The sequence below is a fragment of the Papio anubis genome, chromosome 14 (genome assembly GCF_008728515.1).
Source record: "Papio anubis isolate 15944 chromosome 14, Panubis1.0, whole genome shotgun sequence".
Taxonomy (NCBI): Eukaryota; Metazoa; Chordata; class Mammalia; order Primates; family Cercopithecidae; genus Papio; species Papio anubis.
Window position 1 is genome coordinate 39,835,958 of NC_044989.1, and position 22,519 is coordinate 39,858,476.

Below are 22,519 nucleotides of genomic sequence, written 5' to 3' on the forward strand. Positions count from 1 at the left end.
AGCTTCTGAGATGGTGTACACATTCTGTTTCAGACAGCATGTGAATATCAGCACCTAGCTCAACCCTGGGATGCAGAGAAGGTGTACAAATGTGAACACTACAGGACACTGCCCTGGGGAAAATAAAGGGCAGTGACCTGAAGTGTTGATTAAGCAAAGGCCAGTGCCCTAAAGTGGAATTGAGAGAAGGCCAACAATACTAAGATGCCCCCCACTGCCTGCAAGAGGGGACGAAAGAAGTGGGGCAAGTGTGTCCGTAGATATGAACATCATTCTCTCCCTATACCCGTCAGTAAAGACAGGAGGAGGAGACTGCTTCTTCAAATGTGAAAACAGCAACACAAGCCTTCAAGGAAAATGAAGCATCAAGGAAACTTAACACTAATAAAGGAAAAAAATAAAGTCCCAGTAGCTGGCCCCAAAGAGGTGAATATCTATGAATTGCCTGATAGAGAATTCAAAATAGTTGTCTTAAAGAAGCTCAGTAAACTACAAGAGAACAGAGACAACTAAATGAAATCAGTAATACAATACTGAACAAAATGGTAAGTTCAGTAGAGATAAAAATCATACAAAGAACCAAACAGAAATTCTGAAGCTGAAGATACAGTGGCTAAACTGAAAATTCTATAGAGAGCCTCAATAGCAGACTCAAACAGAAGAAAGAATTGGTGAACTTGAAAACAGATCAATTGAAGTGATTCAGTAAGAGGGAGAAACAAACAAAAGAATGAAGAAATGAAGAATGTATCTGTGACATATGGGACAGTATCAGACAAAATTCCAGAAGGAGCAAAGAAAGAAGAAAGGGACAGAAATCTTATTTAAAGAAATAGTGACAGAAAACTTCCCAAATCTGAGGAGGGCAGTGAACATCCAGATCCACAATGCTCAAAGAACCCTTAATAGGCTGAACATCAATAGATCTTCACTGAGACGTATCATAATCTAACTGTTGAAAGTCAAAGACAAAGAGAATTTTGAAAGCAGCAAAAGGGAATCAACTCATTACATACAAGGGAATCCTTATAAGACTACCAATGGATTTCTTAACGGACTCCTGCAGGCCAGGAAAGCATGGGGCAATATATTCAAAGTGCTGAAAGAAAAAAAAATCTGGCAACTAAGAATACTTTTTAGAGTGCCTGTTGTTAAAACAAAACAAAATGAAACAAAACAAAACAAAACAAAAGTGTTGGCAAGCATATGGAGAAAACAGAACCCTGGTACACTGTTAGTGGGAATATAAATTGGTACAACCATTATAGAAAACAATATGGAGGTTCCTTAAAAAATTAAAAATAAAACTAACATATGACCTGGCAATCCCACTTCTGGGTATTTATCCAAGGGGATTAAAATCAGGATCTCGAATAAATGTCTACACTCCCATATTCTTTACAGCATTATTCACAGTAGCCAAATATTCACAATAGCCAAGAAGCAACCTAAAGGTCCATCTACAGACGAAAGGATAAAGAAAATGTTTAATATATCTATATAAATGTTTTATATATGTGTACATAAAAAATTTCCTTTATCCATTCTTCTGTAGATAGACCTTTAGGTTGCTTCTTGGCTAAAGCATATATACATATATAATGGAATATTATTTATGTTGCTTCTTGGCTAAAAAATACATATATATGTATATAATAGAATATTATTCAGCCTTAAAAAGAAGGAAATGCCGTCATATGTGACATGAATGAACCTGGAAGACATGCTAAGTGAAATTAGCCAGTTACAGAAAGACAAATACTGCATGATCTCACTTATATGTGGAATCTAAAATATTCAGACTTATAAAAGCAGAGAATAGAATGGTGGTTAGAGGGTAGAATGGTGATAACCAGGGGCAGGGGGAATGGGAAGATAGATGTTGGTCAAGGAGTACAAAGTTTCGGTTATGCAAGATGCATAGATTCTGGAGATTTATTTACAGCATGGTGGATAGATAACAATATTGTATTATAGACTTGAAATTTGCTAAGAGGGTGCAACTTAAGGGTTCTCACTACACATACCCACAAAGGGTAACTATGTGGTGTGATGGATATATTAATTAGCTTGATTGTGGTGATTATTTCACAGTATATACAGGTATTAAATCATCAAGTTTTATACCTTAAATATATACAATAAATATGGTTAAGATGGTAGATTTTATGTTATATGTATTTTACCACAATAAGAAAAATTGGAGAAAGAAAGTGATTGATAGTTGGCCACTTCTTTTTTCTCCTAAATGCTGGAGATGAGGATGAAATTACAAGTAGTATAGTCCCTAGGTCACACTTTACTGGTCCTGCCTGTAAAGGGGAAGGGGAGAGGGACTAGATGGACACTAACAGTTATTAAGCATCAATTATGGGCTAGGCACTGTGTTAGGACAGTTTATATGTATTATCTCATTTGATCCTCGTGACAATAATATGAGATTGTGTGACCACTCTATTACTTTTATTACTACTATGTTACTTTTTATTATAGATACAATGTAAGAACTACATTAAAGGAGATTTAAAAATTAATTCAGCAAGCCAGTGGTCAGTCTAACCCAATGACAGATTCCACTTTTGCACAAGATCATGCCTTTTTGAACGCTATTATTTCTGGTTTACTCCTCAGCCACCTTTTTTTTTTAACTTCTGTGATGATGTTTACTGTCTCTGAAATGGGTTGAATCTGTCTGACTTTTTGTTAGACTCTCCCTCTTTGGCCCCTACAGATCATGTGTTTGCAGTTCAAGGAACTCACCTGAGTCTTGCCTTTAAGTCTTGCCTGGATTTGTTCAGATAAATAAAGTAGCAATAATAATAATAATAATAAAAGCTAACACTAATAATATTATATTATTATTTCATTTAATCCTCCTTTGAGACAGATGAACTGTCATTGTCTACGTATTGGTGCTCAGAGAGGTTAAATAGCTTGCCAGGGGCTCACAGATAGTGAATAGTGAAGCCAAAATGCAAATCCAGCCTGTCTTACTCCAGAGAGAATATAGAATGAACACAGATAAAATTTCTTAGTTACCAAGAAGTTGAATCTCCATTAATAATAAGAAACAATTATGGCAGAACCAGATATAGTATATAGTAGACAGAGGATCTAAACAAAGAATAACCTCTCACCTTTCAGGCCCTTTCTGTATCAAACATGCTTGCTCCCAGTTGCTTTTACTTTGGTTGGAGTCTTACTCATTTTCATCTGGTAACCTCCCCTCTCTAGGATGGAAGCCACATGAGACTATTGAGCATTTGAAATGATGCTTGTCTGAAAAGAGATGTGCTATAAGTAGAAAATATCAGATTTAGATTTGGAAGACTTAGTATGAAAAAGTATATAAAATATCTCATTAGCAACTTTCAAAGTATTGATTGCATGTTAAATTTAAAAATATTAAAATTAATCTCACCAATTTTTAAATATGACCATTAGAACATTTAAAATTCTTACGACTTGCATTATATTTCTACCAGACATAGCTGCTTAGATTTACTAATTAGTATCTTTCTCCTTTCAGTTCTGTAGACGTGATGAAAGGTTTGCCCTCAAGAACTTTGCCTTTGGGACTGGGTTAGCCATTTGAGGCTCTAAAAGTCAGTGTTAAGCTCCTAAACTTACTGTATTTAGTTTATTTATTTTAACAAGTTTAACTGTTTATACCCAATACAGGAGGTGATAAGGAAAGCATTTTCTTTTGTCTGCTTTAGCCCCTGCTTTGCTCTGAAATTAAATCTCTGACCAGAACATGGTTGCTACCCTGTCTTATGACCCCACGATTGATTTTTCTTTTCAAACTGAGATGTGTGCTGGGGAAATAATTCTTTATTTTTCTGCTCAAGGGCCAGCTGAAGAATTCCAAGTTGCCTTTGAAATGTTTAGGAAATGGTATAGCCTGTTATTAACTCTCTCTGCTAGAGAACCTTAAGCATTAGTTATGCTGCTATTGTCATCAACTGTTTCAGACATCTCTCTTAAATGATGTATGTCCAGAAAAAGTCACAGCCTCCCTGCTTAAGAAACTTGGGACATTAATGAAGAGGCAGACTTTCTGATCTATGTGGCAGTGACAAAGACTGAGTAATCAAGAGTGAGATGGTGAGGCTCAGTCTCTAACGTCAACATAGAGCCAGCAAAGAGAGTGAGCTATGTGGTCTGCAGTATTTGGGGAAGGCTTTTCGAAGGCAGTGAGCCTGGAGGGATGAGTGGTTTTTGGACTGCTCTAAAGTTAGTGATATAGGCTAGGATGGTCACAGAGACGGGCATGATATTGCCAGGGGACAATTTGGGGAGGGAGGGAGGTAGCCCCTGGGAACAGTCACAGGTAAGTGTAAGTGAAGTTGGAGCTGGGGATAGATGATAGGGGTCTAGAGTCTGAATCTGACTCAGGGGGAACCTACTTGTATGTTCCTGGACAGAGTCAGACAATGAAAACCCCAGTGTTATGTTCTGAGGGATTGTGTGTGATTTTCGCATCTTCTGTTTGTCAGTATGGAAGTTGACACAATGGCAAAGCATTAAAACATTTAAATAAACAATTATATAGTACTTATGTGTATCAGACACTTTATTTTAAAATAAATAGATAATTTTAAAACAAATACATAATTATATCATAGCAAGTGAAACTGTTTCTTGCTTATAGTAATCAATTTAAAGCCACATATTAAGTTAATGATACTGTAAAAGGCAGGTAGATGTAACAAACATCTTAAAGGTTTTCTTTTTTCTTTTTTCTTTTTTGAGACGGAGTCTCGCTTTGTCGTCGCCCAGGCTGGAGTGCAGTGGCGCGATCTCGGCTCATTGCAAGCTCCGCCTCCCGGGTTCACGCCATTCTCCTGCCTCAGCCTCCGAGGAGCTGGGACTACAGGCGCGCACCACCACACACGGCTAATGTTTTGTATTTTCAGTAGAGACGGGGTTTCACCGTGTTAGCCAGGATGGTCTCGATCTCCTGACCTCGTGATCCGCCCGCCTCGGCCTCCCAAAGTGCTGGGATTACAGGCGTGAGCCACCGCGCCTGGCTAAAGGTTTTCATATTGCATTTTACTGATGGACAACTGAGACTCCAGAGGCCCCAAAACTTCATACAGCAGATTTATCTAGCAGTGGCATGCAGGGTAGGTTGAGGGTTGAGCAAGGAGTTCAGTTAGCAAATTCTTCAGGAGTGAGGTGATGGGAGTCTTGTTCTGAAGCGGCGAGAATGGAGAGGAAACACGAGAGCTGTTGGTCGGGCCATTGTTCAGGAAGTTGTTGCTGCCTGTCTGGTTATTTCTCTGTACATTTGGGTTAATCTCTGATGACCATTTAAGGTGCAGACTCCTGGTGTGTGGCAGTGGTTCTGTATGTCAAATTGGGTGGGTGCCATGAGAGAACTCATAATCCAAGGCTGACATTATCCAGTGCTTACAGTGGGCCACACGTCTTATGCTAAGTCCTGAATTACCTCTTTCATTCCTCACCATAACTCAGTGAGGTGTCTGCCATTATTTCCCCTCTTTTACAGACGAGGGAACCAAGGCTCAGCGAGCTTCAGTAATTTGCCACAAGTCACACAACTAGGACTCAAACCCAAGTCTGTCTGACTGCAAGGTCTTTAACCATCATGTATACTGCCCGCCTCATTATTGATTGATAGTAATGACTGTTTATAGCATCTTTCATGTTTCTCCCTCATTTAACCTTGAGTAGGGGTTTCTCTGACTTAGCTTGGAACTCAGTATTGGAAACAACAGAAATTCACCAGGCAAATCTCCATTTCTAACCCCCAGTGCAACATACTTATATATCTTATTCTATGGTTTATATCATCATTAAAGTGGCTCTACTTGGCCCTTTAAGAAGCTAATTAATCACTAAATATAAACCACAACTTGTTCTTTTCAATCCTCTGCATGTTTCTTCCCCCCATTGTGTGATGCCATCTGGTGCTATGAGCTCATGCTTTTTGTGTTCCTTTTCAGAGAGCCAGATTCATTGCTCTCTAAACCCAGAGAGCCAGTTAATTTCAAAGTTTGCATGTATGACTTTGAAAAAATTGGAATCTAATGCCTCCTTGTGGATTTTAACAGTATAAATTATTCCTTAACACTGCATGGAACTTCCATCTTTACCACCATCTATGTATATGTGTATGCTTGTCTTTTTATCAAAAAGACCTAATTTGTTTTTGGTTGCTTGGTTTGTTCTGTCAAGCAACTACAGGTCTTTTCCTGTAAGATTTTTGTGGTTTCATTTTGTCAAATTAATGTGTGTGCTGTAGGGAGGCAAACCTTAATAATATTGCTTTCCTCTTCAAATCTATCTGACTTTCTGCTACGACAGTGGAACAAGTGTTTAAGAACAAGGACATAAAACAGCTAATGGCAGGTCTCTGACACTGGTGCTGAGCTGTCTTTCATTCTCACTTTCTCTTCTAATTCTGCCTGAAGTCTCTAATCATCTTCCAAGGGAGTGGAACACCTGGACCATAGAACATTTTCTTGCAAACTCAGCTGTGGAGCTCTGGGCTTGCTACCAGACCCCCACTCTTTGGAGTCCTTGAGTACTGCTTGTTACTGTCAGCCCAGACCTCATCATTTTCCCTACCCTCTTTCTCTTCTCATTTCAGAATTCTTGGCACTTTAAATTTAGCCTGAGAGCCCCATGGAGAAGGAAAGGCGATTTGGTGATGTGTGCACTACTTACCTCATTCCTGGCACATGCAGAGGAAGCAGGAGAACCCTGGGCCAGCTGCCACCTCCTTCCTGTTACTCTTCTTGCCCACTGGGATCCTGCCCATTACAAGCAAGGAGCAGAGGAGGAGATGGGTCTTGAGTATATTTGCAGTGATTTAAAAGGGACCACACGTTTCCCTGGCACAGAAGCTGTTCTAAGGCCAGCTCCTGTGAGTCTGAGAAAATAGTTTCTCCCCAGTTCACACCCTCTCTCCAGCATTTAAGCAGCTTCTGTGAGAGGCAGGTAGGATGAAGCCACTGAGTCAGCCATGTAGCCAATCCAATCTCCTTCAATTAAGAATCAACTTTGTTTCCAAAAGAGCATATGTTGATGCTAAATTGGAAAGATTGTTTTTTATTTCAAATTGACAGTACATCTAGTAACTCGAGCTTAACTGTCCACAAAATTAGGATGCATGTCTAGAAAACTAAGGACTGCTAACTTTTCTAAGTAGTAGTAGTTAATATATAAAGTTTGGGTAACAGCATTTATGTTAAAGCTTGTTTACAACTGAGTAATAGCCTCAGGCTAGTTACTTAACTCTGAGCTTCAGATTTTTTTACTCATTTAGTGTGGTTAATAATACCTTTTATATTTAGCTCAGAGGGTTGTTGATGAGTAGCAAATGCGTTGTGTCAAATACTTTTTCTGCGTCTTTGAGATGATCAGGTGGTTTCTGACCTTTATTCTGTTGATATGGCATGTTGTATTAATTGATTTTAACATGCTGAAACAATCTTGCATTCCTGAGATAAATCCCACTGGATCATGACGTACAACCCTTTTCAAATGTTGCTGAATTCAGTTTGCTAATATTTTGCTGAGGAATTTTGCATATCTATTCATAAGGAATAGTATGTATTTTCCTTTTCTTGTGGTATCTTTGGTTTTTCGTATCAGGGTAATTACTGGCCTCATAGAAAGAAGTACGAAGGTCCCTTCATTTTCTGTTTTTTGTTGTTGTTGTTGTTGTTGTTGTTTTGAAGAGTCTATGAAGGATTGTTAATTCTTCCTTAAACATTTGGTTAAATTTACCAGTGAAGCCATCTGGTCATGGACTTTTCTTTGTGGCAAGTTTTTACTAAGTTAATTACTAAATCAGTTTCTTTACTTGTTATAGATGTGTTCAGATTTTCTGTTTCTTCTTGACTCAGTTGTCTTGGAGTTTTATATTTCTGGGTATATGCCATTTTATCTGTTTTATGTAATTTGTTGGCATGTAATTTTTCACTGTGTTCTCTTAGGCTTCTCTATATTTCTCTAAGATTGTTAGTAATAGCCTCTGTTTCATTTCTGATTTTTGTTGTTGTTGTTGTTGTTGTTGTTGTTTTGTTTTTTTGGAGACAAAATCTTGCTGCATTGCCCATGCTGGAGTGCAGTGGCGCCATCTTGGCTCACTGCAACCTCTGCCTCCCAGGTTCCAACAATCTTTGTGCCTCAGCCTCCTGATTAGCTGGGATTACAGACATATGCCACCATGCCTGGCTAATTTTTTGCACTTTTAGTAGAGATTAGAGATGGGGTTTCCCTCTGTTGGCCTGGCTGGTCTTGAACTGCTGGCCTCAAGTGATCCATCTGCTTCAGACTCCCAAAGTGCTGGGATTACGGGCATAGCCAAATTTTGGTTTTGTTTACGTTCTCAATTTTTAATTCTTCATTTTATGTATTTCCACCCTAGTTTTATAATCTCTTTCCTTAGTGTGCTCTTCTTTTTCTAGTTTTTTAGGGTGGAGAGTTAGGATACTGATTTGAGATCTTTTTGGTTTTATTTTTGTTTTGAGATAGTCTCACTCTGTCCCCCAGGCTGGAGTGCAATGGTGTAATTTCAGCTCACTGCAGCCTACATCTCCTGGGCTTAAGCAATCCTCCTACCTCAGCCTCCTGAGTAGTTAGGACTACAGGTGCATGCCATCATGCCTGGCTAATTTTGTTTATTTTTTGTAGAGACAGGATCTCACTGTGTTGCCCAGGCTGATCCTGAACTCCTGGGTTCAAGTGACGCTCCCACCTCAGTTTCTCTAGTGTTGGGATTACAGGCATGAGCTACTGTGCCAGGTGAGATCTTTTTTTAATGTAGGCATTTACAGCTATAAATTTCCCTCAAAACATTGCTTTAGCTGCATCACATAAATTTTGGTATGTTGTAATTTTGTTTTTATTAATTTCAAAATGTTTTCTAATTTGCTCTAGTGATTTCTTCTTTACCTTATCAGTTATTTAGGAGTGTATTACTTAATTTCCACAAATTTGTGAATTTCCAAAATTTTATTTTATTATTTATTTCTAATTTCATTGCATTGTGGTGAGAGAACTTACTTTGTACGACTTTAATGTTTTTAAATTTATTGAGATTTATTTTATTGCCTACATATGGTCTATCCTAGAGAATATTCTATGTGCACTTGAGAAGAATGTGTATTTTGCTGTTGTTGGATGGAGTGTTCATAGATGTCACTTGTATCTAGTTGGTTTATAATGTTGTTCAAGTCTTCTGTTTTTTGTTGATCTTCTATCTAGTTGTTTTACTATTATTGAAAGAGAAGTATTGATGCCTCCAAATATTATTATTGAATTGTCTATTTCTCCCTTCAATTCTGTCAGTTTTTGGTACTGCATGTATTTTGGGGCTCTACTGGTTAGTATATGTTTATGATTACTATATCTTCTTGATGGATAAACCCAGTTATCATTATAAAATATCTTTCTTTCTCTCTAGTAACAATTTTTGTCTTAAATTCTGTTTTGTCTGATATTAGTATAGCCATTTCATCTGTCTTTCAGTTACAGTTTTCATGGTATATCTTTTTCCATCCTTTAAAATTTCAACCTATTTGTGTCTTTGAATTTAAACTGTGTCTCTTGTAGACATTGTATAGTTGGATTATGTTGTTTTATCTACAATGCCAATCTCTGCCTTTTTATTGGAGTATATATTTATATTTAGTATAATTTTTGGTAAGATAGGATTTATATATGCCATTTGTCTATTTGTTTTCTATATGACATATGCATTTTTTTCCTGTTTCTTCATTAATGTTTTCTTTTGTGTCAAATACATGTTTTCTAACATAGCTTTTTAATTCTTTTTGTTGTCATTGTTTCATTTACTACATTTTTTTTGTTATTTTCTTAGTTGTTGCCCTGTGGATTACAAGTGACATCTTAATTTATATTAATTTGGATTAATACCAATTGAATTTCAATAGTATATAAAAACTTTGCTTCTATATAGTTTTATCCCCACTCTCCTCCTCTGTACTATTATTGTCATACAAATTACATGTTTATACATTGTATGCTGATCAACAGAGATTTATAATTATTGCTTTATGTCTTTTAAATCAGATAGGAGAAAAAAAGCTGCAAACAAAAATACATTTATACTGTCTTTTATGGTAACCTATGTTGTAAACTTTATATGTGCTTTTTATTTTTTAAATATGAGTTCAGTTATTATCCTTCATTTCACCCTGAAAGACTCCCTTTAGTATTTATTTTTAGGCCAGGTCTGATTATTTTTAGGCCAGGTCTCTCAGTTTTTGTTTAGCTGGGAATATTTTATTTTTTTTTCTTTATTTCTGAAGGATAACTTTGATGCCTATAGGATTCTTGGTTGACAGTTTTCTTATTTCTGTGTTTTGAATATGTCATCCTATTCCCTTCTGGCCTCCATGATTTCTGATGAGAAATCAGCTGATTGTGTTTCAAAGATTTTTTTTGTGTGTATATGATAATTTGCTTTTTTCTTGCTGCTTTCAAGATTCTCTGTCTTTGGCTTTCAACAGTTTGATTATGCTCTATCTGGGTGTGGGTCTCTGAATTTATCTTATTTGTAGTTCCTTGAACTTCTTAGAAATGCAGGTTCATGTTTTTAATCAAACTTGGGAAGTTTTTGGCAGTTATTTCTTCAAATATTCTTTTTTGATCTTCCTTCTCTCCTCCTTTCTGCAGCTCTCATTACGCTTGTGATGGTGCCTCACAGGTCTCTGAGGCCCTGACCATTTTTAAAATCATCCTTTTTTCTTTATTTTTCTCAGATTGGATAATTTCAATGGACCTGTCTTCAAGTTTGTTGCTTTTTTCTACCTCCTCAAAACTTCTTTTAAGCCTATTTGATGCATTTTTCTTTTCAGTTATTATACTTTTCAACTCCAGAATTTCTATTTTTTTCTTTTCAAGAATATTTCTGTCATGTTGCTAATGTTCTCTATTTAGTGAAACAGCACTCTTGTCCTTTCCTTTAGTTATTTGGATAGGTTTTCTTTACTTCTTTGAACATATTTAACATAGCTGATTTAAAACCTTTGTAAGGTAAGTCCAATATTTGGGATCCCTCAGTGACAGCTCCTATTGACTGCTTCTTTTTTCTTGTTCTTTGCATGTCTTGTACTTTTTTTGTTGAAAACTGGGAATTTGAAATAACGTACTATGGCAGCTCTGAAATGAGATTCTTGCCCCTCTCCAGGGTTGATTATTGTTTTTATTGTTGTTGCTGTTGTTTCTTTAATGGCTTTCCTGAATGAATCCTATGAAGTCTGTATTCTTTGTCATAGGAGGGCCCTTAAGTCTCTGCTTGATTAGCTTAGTGGTAAACTAATTATTGTACGGAAATGTTCTTAGCCTGCTAAAACCAATAAACCTTCCAGTCTTTGCCAATGGGGTTTGTTGTGTGCGTGTTGAGTATGCCTTCAACTCTGCCATAGCTTTCACTTCCTGCTTACAGAGCCTCAAGGTCAGTCTCAAATGGAATGATAGTTCTGAAGAATACAAATGTAAGCTATTACTACGTTTGTGGTCCTTTATCTGTCATTGTTCTCATACTATATTGTTTTCCCTTTGGAAGCACAGGCATTTCCTGACTTATAAACAGCTAACTTATAAGTAAACAGCTACCTTTAATGCCTTAGACCTCACAGCCACTGCCATTGGGCTCATGTTGACAAAACAAATTAAAAAAAAAAAGAACTTTGAATTTTGAGAAAATGTGTGGTTTCATTAAAAAAAAAAGCTTCCAAAAATCAGAGATAGTTTGGGGAGTTTTTCTCAAAGGGAGATTCAAAGACTGCCTGCATCAGAATTACTTGGGATGCTTGTTAAAATTCAGCTTCCTGGCTCCATCTCAAAACTTTTGATTCAGTATATCTGGGGTAGAGTCCAGGAGTTTACATTTTTGATGAGTCATCTAGGTGATTCTTATGTACACTAATATTTGAGAAACTCCTTAGGGAAGATGATCCTGTAGGTACATTCACAGGAGGGACTGAGGTTCATGATGCAAATTGTGCACAAATATTAATCTCTTCCCTTCACTGTATAATCTTTTTAAAATTTCACTTTTATACACACTAAGATTCCACCAATTAGAAATTTATTTGCATCTATGAATATTTTTTAAACAGCTGGCAGTGTTAAAGGACTAACAGTCACTCATGCTTTTTAAAAAATTAGTTTAATCAGATTGCATTTATCCAAACAACTGGCCAAGATGATTTAAAGTGAGAGAAGAACATTTTATAAGTTTTATAAATTTTAAGACAGAGTAGATACTTTTCATGAAATTCAGAAGCCTTTCGGAGAAGAGAATAATGGACCCATGTTGATTTATGCAGTAAAACATGGGTGTGTGAGGTGGGTGTGAGGAGGTAGAGAGTTACTAGATTAACCAATGTGTACACCTGCCCATGTCAAAATATTGTGCCTGGAGCTGGCCATACAACCAGATAGGGGAGGAAAATTATTTTCTTTCTTGTTTCTACTTTCAGTATTACCCTTTTTCTCAAGATCTAGAATTCAGGTCAGTATAATTTTATTAAGGAATTATATCAGCCGCACTAGGGTTAAATAGGCTTTTGAGGGTTATCTGGAGATATAATCACCACCTAAACCATGTGGAAGGTTATCTTTATGGAAAAATGTCTTCTGGTTTCCAAATAACACACTTCGTAATGAACTTCATGAGGCTACCCATTTGAGAGTTTGAGACTGGATCAGATTCAGATATGTGATTTATCTGTGCTAATTTAAAATTCTAAGCTGATTTTCCCAACCATCTGTGTACTTTTAGGCCATTTCTCCTTGAGGAGTTTTGTGTTTAGGTAAAACAAACTCCGTATCGGAAAACAATTAGGGGAGTATAGATCCTTATACAATTTAATACATTAAAAAATGAAACCTGATTTTAAACATTATTTTCTGTTTTAGGTTTTCATTGCTCTGAATCAAGAGATTCTTATCTCAGACTCCCATTCAACCCAGGTTAGGTTACAGTATTCTGCCTCAGGTCTCAGAATTCTGTTACAAATAAGCAGACTCGTAAATCGCGTTTCTTATTTCCTTCAAGGTATTGCGCAGCGATGCACGGCCATCAAGTACCACTTTTCTCAGCCCATCCGCTTACGAAACATTCCTTTTAATTTAACCAAGACCATACAGCAAGATGAGTGGCACCTGCTTCGTAAGTATTTCCAGGACAGGTTCGGAGAGGAAATGGTGTCTTTCTGAACAAAATTCCGACCACCCCTCTCACATCTAGACAGCAGGATGTTGTTCTTATCCTCTGTAAGCCTCTGGGCCCAATCAGATGTAGTCAGAGACTCAGAGGATCATTTCCCTATGCTGTGGACACAGTTTGCTTAAAAATAAAATGTGTGGAAACCTGGTATGAGGTCTTGTGAGATAGTCTGCCCTGGTGGCATCTGTCCACAGCTGCCTACTGAATCTTTTGTTTGCCGAGTCGTTGGGTGTAAGGACCTGCTGTATCCCTTGTCTTAGTAAACCAAGGAGATTATATGTTAGGGCTCTTAGTTTTGTTTTGTATATACAATATTTATTTTAGCTGCTGTGTTTATCTGCAACCTTTGTATTTCTGCTAAAATACCTTTATGAGTGTATGTCATAATTTTCTCAGAGGGTGTCTACATCTCAGTGAAAGGAGCTCCTCTTTTTCACTGTCAGGAAAATGTGAAACTCGAGAAAGGATCACGCAGTGCGAAACTAAAGAGGGCTGATGTTTACCTAAAAACCGGTGCTTTAAGCTGCCTGATGATAGATAGCTCCCCAAAACAAAAAACTAAAGTGATTGTTTTGGTCTTTGCCCCCATCAGAGATTGACATTGTCATTTTCCAATGAAATAAGTAATGAGGACCTCAGGATCTTGTGTGGTGGCCAAAGCCACTGTAGAGAACTAATCAGAGTCTTATTCTGTAAGTCAATCTCTCTGAGGATTAAAAGGCTCTGTTCTGAATCTCAAACATATAAATGGAAGCTCTTCTGATATTGCCAGAGCAGTGGTCTAATATTATACATATTATGACGGGCAACTTTAAGACTTAATCATCTTTCCAGAGAGCTATGTAGTTACTGGCTGAGGTCAGGGAAGAAAAGATCATCATCGGAGCCTGAAAAAGAACCTTAGCTCTTTAATAGTTTGTAGCCTGTGATTGCCCAGCAAGCAATATTTGAAGATTCTTCTTTTAATCCTTCTTGGAGTTCTCATGGAAAGATGCTTTCAGCAGTCGCATGCATGTCTATTTCTAAGAAAGTCACACTTGGTGATTTGTAGCACATTTACTGTGTAAGCTTAACATGACTGGTACTAATGCAAATCCCATGTGGATTATATCTGAACCTTGTGCCTTTTCAGAGTCACAGAAAATAGACTATTACTCAAACCGCAGGAAATTTGGTAGGCTGTAAGATAATAGTGACTGAACCATTACTACATTTCCCCTGCTCAGATATGGATGTCTCAAAAACTACTTATACCCTTAACATTAAACTCAGCATCTTCATATTATCACTGCCCCTGGCCCCTTGTTCATTGGTGTCCACATTTCTTCTTCTAGGCAGAAATACTGTCTTTTAATTTGGATGCTCTGAACTGGAAATGAGAAATCCCCCTTTAAAAAAGGGATGGTCTCTCTGTGGCTAAGATGCTAAGAGCAAGACTGGAAGCTACTGTAATCCATCCTCGATGAAGCCACCCCTAATGCCCAGGAGCCACACAATAAAGTGATGGCTGCATGGGCACTTTCACTTTAGCAGAGCAGCCCACACTTCAAACAGTGTGATGTGCACCTTGTCTTGGCCCCATGTGTACACAGGTGTGCATGATCCACGTGCATTTGCCCACACCTGTTACCTGGCCTTGGGGGCAGCAGATGTATGCTTGGGATGTGTTGTTTTAAGAAGGATGATTGAAATTTAGCTAACAATTTTTAAAGTTAGATTTGTTAAAAAAACCCTTTGAGATGGAGCTGTAAGGTAAATAAAAAAGATTAAAAAGTATTTTTTTAAAAACAAGGAAGAAAATAGAAAAAGTAAAATAGCTGGAAGGTAGGCAAGGTAAGTGCCGGTTTAGTAGTTGGAGGCAATGTGTGTCCAGGTACATGTAGTCAGTCTGCCTCTTGGTTTTGCCAGGGAGGTGGGGAAAGAGCTGGATTTCTGGCTCAGTAATCACAGTTGTGATTTTGCAATAGGCCAGACTTGACAGTTGGGCCACTGTATGGTGGAGACTCATCCTATTGGAATAGTACCTCCTTCACCTGGGTAAATGGATGCCCAGGTTGTGGGATCTATGCTTTAGGGGTGAAGGCATTTATGAGCAGATGTTTCAGAGGAAAGGGTGTTTATGAGCACATGTATCCTGTGTGCACTTTGCACCACTGTTCCAGTCACCACAATTACCTTCACTTTCTCAAATCGTTTTTGAAAATAGGCAGGAGTAGATGTAAATGAAGAAGTAAATAATTGGCATCTGTGGTGATCAGATAAAACCCTATTTCACAATAGCTTTTTTAGGCTCTTTCTCCAAAGCCAGATTAAGTACAGTCACTACCATGGGGGTAACCTACGTTTCTTTTTTTTTTCCTTTTTAAAATTTCAATAGTTTTTGGGGTACAGGTGGTTTTTGGTTAACCTACATTTCTATTGCTCTGTTAAGGCTAGCAGATATTTCTCAAACCCACCTCACTCTTGGTTTAAGTCATTTGACATCTGTTACTCAGGCCTATCCTGGGCTTGTCCTCTAGTCTATTCTCCACTTGGTGTGGACTTCTCCATGGACTCAGAGAGGGTAGAGTCTGACCCTCCATTGGTTACACCCCATTAGTCCTCTTATGGAATGCCTGGGAAGAGTATTCCCTAAGCCTCCTTGCCCCGTAGGCTCTAAGCCTGTCCATGTAACTTACTAATTTTCACAAGGTATACAAAGCCCTAATTCTCTAATTCTTAATGACTTTCCTGAATTCTGATTGTGAATGTCTGTGTCTGTTTTGAGATTAGATTTAAGAAGAATCACTGCTGGCTTCCTGGGCATGGCTGTAGCCGTCCTTCTCTGCGGCTGCATTGTGGCCACGGTCAGTTTCTTCTGGGAGGAGAGCTTGACCCAGCACGTGGCTGGACTCCTGTTCCTCATGACAGGTAGGCTGCACGTCTCAGGCCGTCTGCCCCGGCCAAGGTGAAGGCTGCTCTGCATGCGGCTAGCTAGTGTCACTTTGTTATCTCCGTGTTAATTTTGTTTTCACCGTTAGAAAAGCAACCAGAAGGTCATTTTGGCTTTGCTGGGAAATACAGAATTTAAGGAAAACAGTGGTGTGAAAAATGCATCCTCCATATCCCCATTGTGGCCTGTTAGTAGGTTAGATGGAAGTGTCTTGGGTTTAATCTCTAAAATGAGCCCAGTCTGTTTTTTTGCTCTTCTTTCTTTTTTTGAGATGGAGTCTCACTCTGTCACCCAGGCTGGAGTGTAGTGGTGCGATCTTGATCCACCGCAATCTCTGTCTCCTGGGTTCAAGTGATTCTCCTGCCTCAGCCTCCTGCGTAGCTGGGACTACAGGCATGTGCCACCACACCTGGCTAATTTTTGTAGTTTTGGTAGTGTTTCACCATGCTGGCCAGGCTGGTCTTGAACTCCTGACCTCAGGTGATCCCCCCTCCTCAGCCTCCCAAAGTGCTGGGATTACAGGCATGAGCCACCACGCCCCGTTTTCTGTTCCTTATTTCATACTGTGCCCCAAACCCTGGCCTGGACTCTTGGCAAACATGGGCCATTGCTTATGAGGTGCCCTCAAAGACAGAGGGGGATAGATCATCGCAACCCATCCCCTGGCTGGATGTCAATTCAAAGGTCATGCTTTAGTGATGTTGTCATTTTTACATACACAACACTCATTCATTTCACTCCACAGATATCCTTTGAGGACTTACTATGTACGAGGCACTGCTGTGAGTGCTAAAGACACACAATGAATAAGGCAGGCAAAATCCTTGTTCATTTTTATTGTGGAGAGACATAAACAATGATTTGTGGTGGTGATAAAAGCTGTGAAGAAAAGAAACAGGGTGAAATAGGGACTCAGGGAAGATCTTGCTGAGGTGGCGATGTCTGAGCTAATTCCTGAGAAGCAGCCGATGGTGGGAAGAGCGCAGCAGACTGAGGAAACCACTAGTGCCAAACCGGAGAGAAGCGGCCAGTGGGACTGGAGGGAGTGAGGGACAGGATAGTGTCACATGAGGTGGGGGAAGTGGGCAGTGGCCAAAGCTTCAGGGCTTTGTCGGTCATGGTGGAGAGCTTGGATTTGAAGCTAAGGGTGACAGATGCCCCTAGAAGGTTTGAAGCAAAGGAGTGACTTGATTTTTAAACAAGGGATTGGAAAGGGTAGGGGTGTGGAGACAGGGCTAGGATGTTTTTGACTAACAGCTAAAGGGTAGTTTTGTCTAAAAAAGGTGCCAGGTGCTGAGTCGGCGGCTAACACTGACCGACGGTAGCTTCAGGGAAGAAATCTTTCCTTTCTTCTCCTCCTTCACAGAAAACTCCTGTATTAATGATTAGTGAATGCCAAATTAACTGGGCATTAACAGTTTCACGAAGTATACTCAGCAACAGAATGAATATTCCCCTAGATAGAGAGCCATTTTAAATAGGCTTATTTCCACTTGCCTGGAATTCTGTTATTCAAGTGACCACGCCTAGATTTTCTAGCACTTCTCACTGTAATGGGTCACCTAATTACGCCTGTGTTAACAGGAGGCGGCCACACCCCACCAGGGTTACCACTGTTTGCTGGCTGACTGTCTCTGAGGGCTGACAGATCGGGGGTGCTTTGCCCTCTGGCACGGTCAACCACCCTGCAGCCTTAAGGAACCCACTTCACAGGCAGGGATCCTTCCTTCTAACTCCCACTCATCCCTGTCCCACTCCACGAAATGGTGCTACCATTGGCAGTGATCTGGAATGTGGGGCATCATCACCAGCGTCCTGGAACATTCAGAAGTCACATGGATCCTGCCTAGTTCTGAGCAGAAAACCAATTTAGGTTTTCTGGATTTTGGTGAATACACAGTGGCCACCAGGACTGTAGCACAGGGAGGCTAAAATGTTAGTTTCTGAGGTTTTAGAGGCGGATTTGGACCCTCAAGACCAGCCACTGGGTTCTTGCCCAAGGGATGCATTTAAAATCCAAATTATAGAGTAAGGCAGACAAGGGCAGCAAAGAATCATAGAAGACCGCACTGCACGGAGGATTCCTTTACGCTTCTGCTGGGGCTGAATGATAATTTAAAAATCTCACCTGTTTTCTTCTCCCTCTTTATTTAAGCCCCCATTTCTCTGACTCTTGTCTCCATAAATATCGAAGAGGTACAGATGTGTTGCCTCCCAACCCTGGAAAGGCCCCATACCACTCCTCTTGTCAGGGGATTTGTTAGAACTTTTGTTAGAACTAAAGATTCTAACAATTGCTAGAACTAAAATAAATTGCAAGGCCATGAAAGCCTACTGAGTGCTCCTTGGGAGACTGAGGGGCCAGTCTGGTTTTAAATGAAAGGAAGTTGAAGGTTCAATGGCAGGTGGGCACAGAGGAGAGGCAGGAGTTTCCTGGGCCAGCTCCACCTCTTCCTGTTCTCAACCCTTATTTTGGATCCATGTGTGGATTGTACCTCTGGACCAGAGGAGCTCAGGAGTCCTCAGGATCGAGCATGGGAAGCTCCTATGTAATTGTTAGGCAACATCAAAACAAGCAAAGCAATACCCACAACACAAACCACCACCACCACCACCAACAACAACAACATCAAAAACCCAAATAATAAACTTGAAGTTTGATGACCAGTTCTGAAGGACTGATAGATACAACCTAACACTGTTAACATTGTTCTGTTGTTTTGTTTAGTTTCGGTTGCCCAAACAGCATTATTGAAATTAAGGGGGAATCCACTTACAGACCTCATCACCTGAAAACAAAACAACCTTTTTTCAATATTTCCCTTATTCTGGACCAAAACTTGTCATGTATTTGCTTCATTGTAAGCAAAGAAGAAAGGAAAAGGAAGGAGAAGAAAAGGGGAGGGGGTGGAAGAGGGGGAGAGGAGAAACGTGTTTTTCCATGGAGTGGATATGCTATGCTGGATTCACCTGTTCTGTTGCTATGGGATTCAGGGGGGTTTGTTTTGTTTTTGTTACTACAAATAATGCCTTGAAATTTCCTTTGCAAACACTGAGACCACCACGTCAATCTATTGCATGAGATAAATTAGCTGTAGAACGTTCATATGCAGGAGATGAGAGCAAAAAAAGGGTTAAAAGAATCGATTTTAATTAAGCAGAGTGTCTTTAGCCACTCAACTCAGCATCCTTCCCACAGAGTTTTGATGCTAAACTTAGCCCCTTCTAATGCTCTGCCATCTTCATTCTCTGCCTGAACTTATTAGCTAAACTTTCAAATGAAGAACATCAACCATGTGACAGGTTGGGCGGTTAAAATGGAAACGTTGGAACAATCTTTCTCCTTCTGCCTTATTGATTGCACAGACAGGTCTTGATTACCACATGTGACACAGCAGCCCTGCTGACTGTCGATGCACATCTGGAGCCAGGTCTTACCCCCTTTTCTCTTCCCTGGGGCCATGCAAGGGTCCTCCCAGAGAGCCAGGGCCAGCCTGCACATCCCCCACGGGCCTTCAATTTAGACTTTGGATGTCACACCCTCTGAGGTTACACACACACAGGCACAGAAGCATACACAGGCGATTGAGGGGATAAGACTCTCATCTTCCAGCTTTAGGCTTCTGCCCATTACTAGACTATACTGCTTTCAGTGTACTGTGAATGAATATTTCCACCTATATTATTAAGTGATGCATTCTATTAGATGGATATAATAAATATACTTATTATAATTTAAGTTACAAATCTTTTAAAAGGTTATTCAGTGCAAACATTTTTAAACACTTTTTTAGGTCTCTGTTGTAGGATTTTTAGTATTTTTTAAATTCACTAGGAGTCTTAAAAAATGGATAAAGCTTGGGCCTCCCTTGGTGGGGGTCTCACTGCTCACCAAATTCATTCACCTTCACAGGCTGCGCCTTGAGTGGCCAACTGGAAGATCACACACAGCATGAAACACTCCCTTCCTGACAGCAGAGACAGAAGACAGAGTCCAGGCAGCCCTAGCAGAGCTCCAGGGACAGTTAACACCCACCCACACTGGTTATTCATTCTTTTGTTTCAATGAATCAAAAAAAAAAAAAAAAAGACTCCGCCATGGTAGGTGTATTGAATTATCTAGATTATCCGTTGATTATGACCTGAAACTACAGGTCCATGATACTTTTTCTATAACCTTGGGGGCCAGGTGTGTTTTGTAATTCAGGATTAAAAAAAATTTATTTTAGAAGAGTAACACGGTGCAACAGATCAGCAAGATCTGGGGTGGCATCTTGAAATCAAATACATTAACATTCCTGTAGCTAAACACATGAATATTCACACTAAATGGGATCAATAAGAACTAGAATAGCCTATGTCAGACCAGGCTAGGATTTGCCACTAAAGAGGTTGCTTCAGTCTTTCAGATTGGATGCTTTCAGATTGGATGCTTTTGGGATTTAGGAATTGCAGTGTGTGTGTGTGTGTGTGTGTGTGTGTGTGTGTAAGAGTTTGTTTCTCTCTGTTAGTTCTGCCAGTCAGTTAGGACAATATAGGAATGGCTTTTTGAGTAATCTGTGTGAAAACCAGCAGAAGGCATTTGAAGGAAGACCAAAGAGATCAGAAGGATGGGCAGGCCACCTTTTGAAGGAGTAGGGGAAAAAAAATCAATGTTCATGCCTTTGGGTGTTGTAGTTACATTATTTATCAAGCAGGCTAAACAGGGTGAAGCAACTTCCACTCCTTTCAGTCTTTTAAGGACATTAAAAAATGGTGATCAAAAGAATGGGCCCCGTTACCCTAATTGCATCTTACCAGCTGGCACCATGAAGATTTTAGGGTAGGAAATTAGGTTGATGATTGTGGGGATGGTAGCATAAATTTACTTCTGTCCTGATGTGAAAATATCCCTTCTAGCCCTATAATTCTGTGATATCGTGGTATCTTCTAATTATGAATATTGGCAGAAAACCTTTTAATATTTTATAAGAAAAGTTGTTGCATGCAGGGCTTGTCAGGAAACCAGTAATTTATTCACTTTTTTGAAGATGCTGCCGGCAGTAGTAAGGACCGAGCTCAGGACTCAGGAACCTCTCTCTCTCTCTCTCTCTCTCTCTGGGGGCCACCAGCTGGCTGAAGAGTATCAGCTAGGCAGGGGAGAAGTGGAAAGGAAGGGAAAGCCTCAGAGAAGAATGGAGGAGAGACCACCTTTCTCCCCATGGATCTTCAGGAAGGACCATTAGATTTTGAACTTTCAGAATGCAGAGGTGATGCCTTATTAATCCTTCCATACTCCTTTCACATACCTTGCATTAATTAGATTGCTGCCAATGAAAATGCAGCATTATCAGAAATAACTTGCTACATAGGTAATCCCTACTTGGGGTAATTTGCGACGAACTGACTCTTAAGTTGGTAGAACTCAACGTATGGCAGAATTCAGTTTCATTCAGGTTTTCTTGACTCCGTGTGCCCAGCTCTGTTGGACTCCACGCAGAACTTATGGGAAGTCTAAGAGATCTCTATGACCTCTTCCTGAGAGGCATACAGGAAAGTGGAGTGGAGAGATTGCTTGAAGTTCCTGACCACATCAGTGTTGAACTGAGTCCAGCTGTGACCAAAAAGAGCTCATGAAACTTAACTATCTCTAATATACCAGAACTAGGTTTGGGACATGGTAGATACTCGATAATTGTTGAATAACTTATTGAGTAACACCTAGAATAGTACAATCTTGCTAAAACCTATAAAAAAGCTAAAAATATATTTCGTGCATGAGTACACACACACACATACACACACGTGTGCGGAACATTATGGGCTTTGTGTCCCCTCAAATACATTTGTTGATGTCTTTGCCCCCACCTCAGAATGTGACAGTATTTGGAAAAAGGGTCTTTAAAGAGAAAATTAAGTAAAAATGAAGTGATATGGATGGGCCCTAACTCAGTATGACTGCTGTCCTTATGAGAAGAGGAGATTTGGTCATGGTGATAGAGGAGAGACTGTGTGAAGACACAGGGAGAAGATGGCCATTGACAAGCCAAGGAGAGAGTCCTAAGTTTAAAAAGCCAACCCCGCTGACACCTTGACCTTAGACTGTAGCCTCTAGAATTGTGAGAAAACAAAGTTCTGTTGTTTAAGCCACCTAGTCTGTGGTAGTTGGTTATGGCAGCTCTGGCAAACTCATGCATATGAGTACTATAAGACATGTATGTGGAACCTAACGTAGAATTCCACACTCTCAACATTGACCTAAAACTATTAATTCAGCTACAGTAAGAATGCTTTCGTCATTTCAAACAATGCTTTTTCTTGATGTCTTTGAATTTAGGATTTTTTGTTTTGTTTTTAAAAATATCTTGAAT

The 22,519-nt window shown here is 39.4% G+C and overlaps 1 protein-coding gene across 4 annotated transcripts in view; it reads left to right on the forward strand.

Annotated features, from left to right (window-relative positions):
• Window positions 1-22,519, forward strand: part of TMEM178A (transmembrane protein 178A) — a 52,917-nt gene that overhangs the window by 26,299 nt on the left and 4,099 nt on the right. For 2 of the 4 annotated variants that reach the window (XM_009184050.3, XM_003908542.4), the window contains exons 2-3: window positions 13,067-13,180; window positions 16,010-16,147. In XM_009184050.3, the coding sequence (XP_009182314.1) occupies window positions 16,042-16,147 (106 nt within the window). In that variant the 5' untranslated portion in view covers window positions 13,067-13,180; window positions 16,010-16,041. Of the gene's footprint in view, window positions 1-12,927; window positions 12,982-13,066; window positions 13,181-16,009; window positions 16,148-20,082; window positions 20,242-22,519 lie in introns of those variants that run through there. The other 2 variants (XM_021924772.1, XM_009184049.3) reach the window with 2 other exon arrangements.